General features: G+C 37.0%; 1 protein-coding gene across 1 annotated transcript; it reads right to left on the bottom strand.

Moving 5' to 3' along the window:
- Window positions 1-1,344: 1,344 nt before the first annotated feature.
- On the bottom strand, window positions 1,345-9,401 carry LOC131991303 (visual system homeobox 2-like). Its single transcript, XM_059356657.1, has 5 exons — window positions 8,969-9,401; window positions 8,295-8,385; window positions 7,562-7,685; window positions 4,907-5,087; window positions 1,345-2,777 (listed from the first exon to the last, which is right to left on the bottom strand). Exons 1-5 carry the CDS (start codon window positions 9,399-9,401, stop codon window positions 2,449-2,451), a joined length of 1,158 nt encoding a protein of 385 aa, XP_059212640.1. The 3' UTR covers window positions 1,345-2,448.
- Window positions 9,402-9,883: the final 482 nt, after the last annotated feature.

Below are 9,883 nucleotides of genomic sequence, written 5' to 3'. Positions count from 1 at the left end.
AAGGGTTCATTTTGAGCAACACGCGGGGTTTTGTTGTTAAAAGGTCCTTGCAGACACGTTTTATGCATTAAAAAATTACAGTTTTGAGCACTGACTTGAGTTATGAGTTAGATTACCTTTCTGGAATAAGCAGTGGTGGTCTCAGGCTTTCTGAGGGGCATGGGTGGAAAAAAGGGCACCAGCTGCAGGAGATGAGGCAACAGCAGAGTTGATAAAAGTATTCAGATCCCTTACTTCCGTAAAAATACTAATACCACAGTGAGAAATCACTCCACAAGTAAAAGTCCTGCATTACATCATTACTTCAGTAAAAGTACAAAAGTATCAGCATCAAAATGTAGGCTACTTTAAGTATCAAAAGTAAAAGTAAGCTATCATTGGTTTGCAGAATGGACCCACTCAGATTGTTATACATACTGTATATTCTAAATATATTAATAGATTATTTCCATTGATGGCATTATTATGAGGTTTAATTTTAATTTTTTAAGAAAAGTCTTATCACTTTAAATGCATCATGTTTTTTTAATGTTAAATCTCGACCTGAAAAGTGACTAAAGCTGGCAGCTATATGTGGTGGAGTAAAAAGTACAATATTTGCATCAATATTGTACAATATTTTCTGAAAATGTAGTGGAGTTGAAATATAGTTACATAAAATGGAAATACTCAAGTTACTGAGTTACAATCCAAATCCAATTAAAATGTATTCTTTATCTTGTTCTTTCCACTGCAGGGGCATGCTAGAGGGCCCTTGATCATGTTGTTTTCGATTATATGGACACTTGCATCTTCTCTGACTCCACCAGTGGGAATAAGTCTATTTCTACCCCTTATCCCTCATTTAAAAATCCAGAATCTGTGAATATGTAAAGATTTTTCATTAAAAAAAGTTTGACTACTGTAAACAAGTAGTCAAAATTACAATATTGCTTTCTGCAATTTTCAAATCACAGGAGGCCCAGTATTTTTAAACGTGAAATAAAAAAAAACAGTTTAAATGTTATGCAAAGATGTCCCGGCATGCAAATCTTATTCTACAGACTTAAGAAAACATAAAAGATAATTGCAAAAAATCACACCATGATATTTTAGCATATTACTCAATAAAAATGACAATAACAATGTAAAAATGATCATTATCCTCTTATACACTCACTGGTTATTCGGTATTAGGAAGTGTGTACCTAATAAAGTGATGTTGTGATCTTCTGCTGCTGTAGCCCATCTGCTTCATGGTTAGACGTGTTATGTTCAGAGATGGTCTTCTGCATACTTTGGTTGTAACAAGTGGTTATTAGGGTTACTGTTGATTATCGTCTAAAACCAGTCTGGCCATTCTCCTCTGACCTCTGACATCAACACTGGATATTTTGTCTGTTTCAGACCATTCTCTGTAAAAATCTAGAGATGGTTGCGTGTGAAAATCCTAGTAAATCAGCAGTTTGCATATGTTCAAAGTCACTTAAATCACCTTTTTTGATTGGCTGATTAGCCATTTGCGTTTAACAGGTGTACCTAATAAAGTAGCCGATGAGAATATATCGCAAAGCATATTGCAACATCGATAAAAATGTTCAGGTACACAGGTAATGATAAATACGTCTTAATATATCATTTAAGCTCAAGCATCCAAGTAAAAAACAATAAGCAAAGCACATTTAACAGAGGGGGGCTTTAAATATCAGTAACTTTTAATATGCTACACTTACATTTATACAGAGACAAACACAGATTAATGATGACTGTACATAACAGTACAGTGTTACATTGTTATTGGACAATATTTTTTAGTATGTACATCACAAATGTTGCAATATCTGGGAAAAAAAACAAAGATTTATTCTTATATTGTAATATTTTCACAGGACTTAATACCAACGGTGTGCTCTTCAGTCACTCAACTGAAATCACAGGGAGGTCAGAGGTCACATTCATCTCCTCGTTAGCACCTCTGCAGCAGGTAGACTCAGTTTCTTGTTGAACGGAAACTTTCTTCCAAAATCATGTCGATTCTCATTGTTGCATAAAAGTAGCTGCCATGTCACGGGACTGTAAGGTCAACAATCTATTTTAAAGAAAATAAATATGTGTTTGAACGCAGCTTCATATCAGAACATCTGCAGTAAATGTTGGGAAACATTTCTATGTTTCCTTCAGTTGACTTTTACAGGTGTGTGTGTGGTTTGGATTGACTGTACAAATATTTCAGAGCAGTGAGGAAGAAATAATCTCATTGGTTGAGTTAATAAACCACAATAACTGCAGCTGAAGAACTTTTTTTAGAGCAGAAGTCAGTAATAGTTTATCTTTGATTGTAATATTTAATCTGCAGGTTTGAAGTTCAGTTTATGGGTGACTCCACGTTCCCCAAAGTTCAACTCAACCAATACAACTTCTGCATCACAAACTCCACTCTGCAGGTGTTTCCACCATCAGTCTGTATCCTCAGTCGCTCCTCTCCACCTCTGCTGTCTCCTGCTCCGTCACTTTGTCCTCAGCTTCCTCTTTATGTGTCACGTTTGTTCTGTCAGAAACTGTCCCGAGCACCTTGGCACTGTGCTCCTGCGCCTTCGCTCGCAGTGCGGCGATACTGTTCTCCCTCAATTCCTCTTTAGAAATCGGTACGTGAGTAGTGTCCGTCATTCTTTTCTCCGTCTCTTCCTCCATCACTCTGTCCGCTGGTTTCTCCTGTGCTGTTATTGTTGTTGTTTGTGGTGGAGGAGGTGTCATGCTGCTGGGTTTTCCTGGAGTTTCAACTGACTTCTTGTGCATACCTGAGGGGAGAGGACATTCAGTTCAGTTAGAGTTTGCAGAGGAGGGTTAGCTAATGTGTTCTTGACTTGGTGTTTTCTGTCGTAGTTTGAGGTTTTGATGCATTTAAGTGATTTCAAATATATCAGGATTTCTTCTAATAACAGGTTCTATTTGAAGCCTTCTTTTTGTGATGTAGTATTGTTTATTTATTGGCAATATAATTGAAAAATGGCAAAATCTGCCTCTTTCCTCCATCATCCCAAATTATTGCCATTTATTTACAATTCTTTCCAATAATAAGGAAATATCTTAAACAAATACAGTGAAATAAATCACACCCTTTGTCTTCAGAACACTATTATGCAGGGCTTGATATTAACTTTTTCCGGTCACATAAATTTACCTTTCACTTGTCCATGCACAAAGGTCATGTGACACATTTTAGTGAAGTTAATTAATGTACTTAGTTAATACAATTTAAGTTATTCTACTGTAATGATTTTTTTTTATCATTAAATAATCACCTTTGACCTTCATAAAAGATGATTTTGCCTTCAAGTTTAAAAATAAATAAATAAATAAAGTAAAATAAAATTTAAAACGACATGAAATCTGACGTGGCCGAATCAGAGTCATGAACAGGAGTCCTTGGAAAATATCAAACAATATAATTATAATATAATTAAGATTTTTTTTAAATAACCATTCGAATATGGTTAAATTATGGCTGTTATCATGCTGCTGTTGTTTAGTAAATATGTACTTCCCTAAATCAAATATTTTATTACTTGTGCTTTAATTACATTGTACATTTTCTGTATATTTTACTTTATTAATTGTTTCCTGCCCAGTGACTATAGACTAAAATGATCTTATAGCTAACTCCAGTACAAATCAATCAAAATCAAAATTACTTTATTCATCCCCAATAGGAAATTCAGTAACAGTAGTACAGCTAAGAAGCAAATCTTACTAAGAATTTGCAACATATTTTCCTCACAAGCATGACATTTTTCATGTACCAAAGTGTTTGACATTGAAATAAAGTGTGAAAGAGAATGAGGATAGATTAGAGGATAGAACCTCTTCTTCAATTAGAGTCACCTAATTGATTTAAACTAATCAATTGACATGAGGCGAGAGAGGATGTTTGGTCTAATCTGTCCTGATTAAGTGGGATTATCACCGTATCGACCTTTTATTGACATGCTGACACTTTTATTGGCTGCTAACATGAGCCGGGCTCAGCTCACACTTCCTGTTGTTACAATACATCTTAATCCACTTTTTAAACACAATGACAGAAACTAATATAGTCTCTTTCCTTTGTACCTATAATACAAATTGTAATTTTTTTACAGTAAAAATATGTACACAAGAATGAAAAAATAAAAACTAATTTAATTTGCATCAGACAGAATACAGTCTACATGTGGCAGCTTTTAAAAGTAAAAAGTAAAAAAGTAAAATTAGCCTCAATGTTGATATTAAAAAAGATGGAATATACCAAGTTTCTTAAACTCTGGTAACCCTTTACTGAACATAAAAGAAAGAGCTGTCAACAAGTTGTATCAGACTCTGTTGCATTGTGCTTTTATCTGTCAGGGATTTCAGTTTTCTGCCGTTTGTCTGGGGCCCTTCTTTACCTCACTTGGTCTTTGACTCGGATTGTATGTATATATTGACTTTTTCTAAGAGCTAGAAGTTGGTTTGTTCTGTTTTCTTCTAGTCTGTCATCTCTATTTCTCAGTTTTTACGCTGTAAAAAAGAAGATTGTCCTAAACATAGAAAAGAAAAGGGGGAGTATCTGTGTCACAAGATCAATAAAATGCTCATAAAATCCATGATAGACCTTTTCCACAGCAGATATTTTGTCTCATCATGTTTGGAGAAGCACAAGTGCTACTTTTAACATTATCAATGGCTCTAATCCATTCAAATGTTCCACTAAACTGTGATAAAATGAGCCAGCTTGCACAATACCAGGACTCAAAACTGAAGCAGCAAAATGGAATTCAGCAATAATCATTACATTATTTACACCTGTGCTTTTCTATGTCAACATGTCTTCTGATACAGAACAAAGAAACAAAGAACGCTCATCTTAAATTCTCCCACTTGACATGTACTGTTGCAAACAATTTCTTACCTAATAACCACGGAGCGTACGAGTCTGTGACGCCCTCCTTGGCGGACTTTAGGATGGACTCTGGCAGTGGGATGGAGTGGCGGACCATGGCTCCGTACAGGCCGTACTCCGCCATCACGCTGCTGCGACCCCAACACTTCTCCCGCTTCCTCCACTTGGCCCTGCGGTTCTGAAACCACACCTGGAGAGAAAAAGAAGGATTAGACTGAGTTCCTCTGAGCTTTACATCATTTTATTCTCTGTAGTCTGGACTTAAAATCTATCCATCAGCATTTATATCGGTCACTGGGCCAAAACATGACTCCACTCCATAATCTGTTTTTTTTTTTAGAATAATTTCACCTGAATGTTTGACTCACATGTATCTACTGAAGGGTGAAAGCTTCTGTGCTCATCTCAGTTTACAGTATTAGAGTTGCTACATTTGTAAATTACTTTTTATCCACCCATTTTTGACATCTATAAGTTGCAAATTTGTGAATTAATTTAGAAAACTAGCCATATGATTTAGGCTGTTACCAGACTAGACATTGAGGTCATCTTCACATTCCCTTTGTTAAAACCAGTGCCAGTAATTTTTTCAAATACAAGTGGGACCCATAATGTGGAACAAGCTTAATCAGCTCGCCGGTCAGGTTTAACAAAGCATCTGACTTTTTGTTACAGGATCGCACTTTATGTTTTAAAACGTATTAGTTTAGTATTAATAAATGTAAACAGTTAAGCTGAGTATATTTGTTCTTATCTACACTGCAAAAAATGTGTGTCTAAAAACAAGATAAAAACACTAAATCTGAGGGAAATTATCTTGTTGCATGGACAGATAATTTCACTTGACAAGATTTTTTGAATTAAGATTGTTAAATCTAGAAATAAGCATGTTGAATTGATCTAAATCTAAGGTTTTTTTTTATCTTGATAAGAACCAAATAATTTGCAGAACTAGACGGACCTGTTATAAGCCTTTTAAGTTTTTGTCCTCCCTTGCATATTCTGTTTATTATTATTTTGTTATGTGCTATTAAATCAATAAAAACAATGTCTTCAAACACACAAACACACTGAACGTTTAATTTTCAAGTTGTCAGTAAGCAGTTAAATGAGCAATATTTGCACATGCCTAGGTTCTGGATTTTTTAATGATGGCATAGATGTAAATTCATGATTTTTATCTGGAAAACCTATGACACACATTATTATTCAAAGCAGGAGATTGTTGTGTATCTATTTTATGTATTTTAAAACTTGAAGGGTCACCTTTTAATTTTGTAACTGATTACAGATCCTTTAACTCCTGGTTGTTGTTTGGTGCCGTGACACTAAAGTCATCGAATCTTTGATTTGTGGAACAAGAAATAAATCTAAGTGGAACAATGACACCTGCTGGAGGCTAACAGAAAAAAGGGGGGTTTTAATGAAGAAGACTACTTTTAAAAGCTCATTTCTATTAGTCTGGACTGAGATTGGAGTGTTTGCTTGTGCATGTAGATATAGGTCCATTATAGACTCAAAATGTAAATGTGCTGCTAGGTACATTTGGAGCACAAATTGTTGAAATTCTGTGTTTAATACTTCTATTATTTCCACATTGCTGTATTTATAGAATATGTCCTCTGTCAGCTGTGTGTGCACATGCATGTGTGTGCGTTCCCGTGCATTATTCTCCTCCTGTCTCCTCAAGTGCCTAAATTGATTTCCAGCAAGCCAGACCTCGCAATAGCCTCAGCAAGCTCGTGAATATGGATGAGGAAAACAGGAAAAAAATGAGCATCCTAAAATGGCCGAGGAGGCAGGATGAGATTGTAGGGAATAATGTGTGTGGAGAGAGCGTGTGTGTGTGTGTGTGTGTGTGTGTGTGTGTGTGTGTCTGTGTGTGTGTGTCTGTGTGTGTGCGTGCGTGCGTGTGTCACAGACCTGGAATTAAAAACGATCAAAGCCGAGCCTGGAAAGCTATTCAGGTAGATCTGATGATAACCTCCATCTCATAAAAAGATGGGCCTCAGATGAGCAATCATGCTTTCTGACAGCAACAGTGTGAGTGTGCACGGCGGTGTGTGTGTGTATTAACTTGTGTGTGTGTGTGAAGTGCTTCCTGAGAGAGGTGACCCCGGGGGCGAAGAGGCTGATTGAAAAATAAGTTAATTTCCAGGGCCGATCGATGGGAGACAGGCGCTCAAATATCACGGGAAATTAAAATGCTGGTAGCAGCCAGGCAGAGCCCTCTGCTCAGCCGCTGACCTGTGCTAATTAATTTCTATGTAGTTATCATTTCATCTGAGGGCCGCGGCCGTCTCTCGCAGGGAGAGAGGTGATAAGTTCTCCTCAATTAACTAATTACACTGAGAGGGTGAATTGGCTGCTGGTGTGAAAGCAGAAGGCTTTGTGAGGAAGATGATGATGGAGCAGCTCCACCTGAATATCTTATCATCACTTTGTAATGATGACTGCTGCTAATTTTAACTTTGAGATTATTCAACCTTGAGATAATGGTTATTATTACAATAAAAATGATGTTTTTTTGACTAAATACACTTTTTAAAAAGGGATATTTTTGTCTCTTAAAGGATCTTCAGGATTTAAAATTTAAAATGATAAAAGAGCATGTATGCCCTATATTTCTGCACACTGCACAGGTATTAAGAGACACTAACACACCTGTATTCTGTCCTCTGGGAGCTCAGTCTTCATGGAGAGCATTTCTCGGGCGTACACATCTGGATAGTGGGCTTCATTAAAAGCTTTCTCCAGCTCCTCCAGCTGATAGGAGGTGAAAATGGTTCTGCAGGCAACAACAAAAGAGAGAAAAGATGGGAATAAGTAACATTTATCATTTGGATTTCTTCATAAAGAAGCCTAGGTTTTTATAATTGTTCAATTTTGTACAATTTAAAACCAGTCTATAATTGAAATGTAATAAAAAAGAAAATTATCTGACCAAAATCAATTGTTAAAATTAAATCATCATTGTGAATGAGTTTTTTAAAACTATTTTGGAAAAAGCAAGAAATATGAATGATAACTACTTAATTTACCGAAAGATATACAGAGAATAAAATCATATATAAACCGTGTTCTTTTTTTTCCTTAAACATTTTTGTTATTCCAAACGAAAAACATTTTAACAGACGGCACAGAGGAAGTCACGTATATTTTATGTTCGCTATTTCATGAGGAATTTATTTATTTAAGCAAATACAGGCTGCCATATTGTTCACACACACACACGGGGAATAAACAGTGATTTCTTTTGTTCTGGGTTTGATCACTGATGACTCGTAGCATCCATTATTATTAATATATAAAAGGCCTCATCGAAATCAGTCTTAATTAAATAAATAATTGATCAGACGATTATCTTGTTGCTGTTTTTTTTTTTTTTTTTTTTTACCTGTGTCGTCTTTTCTTTCGTTTCTTGCTCTGACTCAGTGATGATTTAGAAAACTTCTGATCACCGGAGGACAGACTCATGTCGTCAGAATCTGTGAAGAAACAACAGCAATGAATTATAATAGGCTAATAATAATATTGTTAATAATAATTTTAATAACAGCAACAATATCAAGAGTACGCACATTTTTACAAAACATGAAGAACGGTAAAGCTGTTCTTAAAAAATACGTTTTCCTGCTGTAAAGTTGTTATTTCTGAATACTATAATATTGTCTCAACTCGGATTTTTCTCAATTAATAGTAAAAGTAATTATTAGTATTTCTATTAATTACTCAATTTTGTTTGAAAATTAATTTCACCAAGGCCTCCGTCTTTTTCTGTCTGTTATTTTAAGACAAAGACTTTTATAAAGATGCTTTCGAAAATTGTATTTTCTATTCCAATATCCTAACATGTTTTGCTATAAGTGAAATTTACTTTCAGTTTCTCTCGATTATCCCCCAATCACAGAACAGGCAACTTTGGTTTGCTCTCCGTTTTTTCCACGAAATTTGTATTATCGAATTATTCTAGCTCATAATAAACACGATAAATACATTTAAAACATTTCATGTCTGGATCAGAAACAGTCATGACTGCTGACTGCAGGCCTCCAGCAGTGAAACACTCACCGGAGCTGGCGGAGTGTTGCGCATCCATCTGCGCGTCCATGTGCGCTGCTCTGTGCAGCGGCTGCAGGTGCACATTCTGCGCCTCGGCCAGCACCTCCAGAAACGCAGGCTGGCTGTAAAACGAGTGTATTCCCTCCGGTCCCAGCAGACCCATCCCGACCCCGAGACCCCCGTGTCCGAGGGCCGACCTGGCGGCCAGGACGTGCGCGGTGTGCGGCAGAGCCTCCAGCGGCCGCCGCGGGGCCGCCGGCGGCTCCTTGTTGAGGCCGAGCAGCTCCTGGATCCCGAAGCCGGTGCGCCGGTGCACCGTGGGGGCCATCTTCCAGACCGGAGGCGGCTGCTGATGGGGTCCCCCGTGGTGCACGCTGGTTTGTGAGGCGGATTTCTGTTTATTCTCAGAGTCTGAGAGCACAACTCCCTCCTTCCCTGTCATGGCGGTGAGATCACACTTTGTTTTCCACTCACTCCAAAAAAAAAAAAGCCAGAGTCCCTGATGCACTCAGCTCTGTGATGCTGCTGCTTTATCTCCCTGCTCCTCTCTGCTGAGCTTTTTATCCAACAGGCAACAGGCTGCAGCCAATCACAGGAGGGCAGACTCACTCTGGAGTTTGCATGAACCCCATGAAGCTTTATTAAGGTGGATAATATCATTTCTGACAATTCAATGTGACAAAATTACTCTTATTTGTCTTTGTGCCAAGACATTGTTGAGCATGTGGATGAATTACTTGTTAAATAATAAAAATGTTTCTTCTCTTCTGGCTTGTGACCAAAGAACAATTAGGCACATTTTCAGGAAAATATGCTTTTGTTTTGTAAAGTTTGACATCATACATGTGTTTATTTAAGTCAGTTCAGCATATAAAAATCTGAAAAACAAGAGCGTTTGGCTCTTTTCTTGCTGAATTTAAGATT

Source organism: Centropristis striata, chromosome 18 (genome assembly GCF_030273125.1).
Source record: "Centropristis striata isolate RG_2023a ecotype Rhode Island chromosome 18, C.striata_1.0, whole genome shotgun sequence".
Classification (NCBI taxonomy): domain Eukaryota; kingdom Metazoa; phylum Chordata; class Actinopteri; order Perciformes; family Serranidae; genus Centropristis; species Centropristis striata.
The sequence above is the reverse complement of the archived record's forward strand: the minus strand, read 5'-3'. Positions and strand labels throughout refer to the sequence as shown.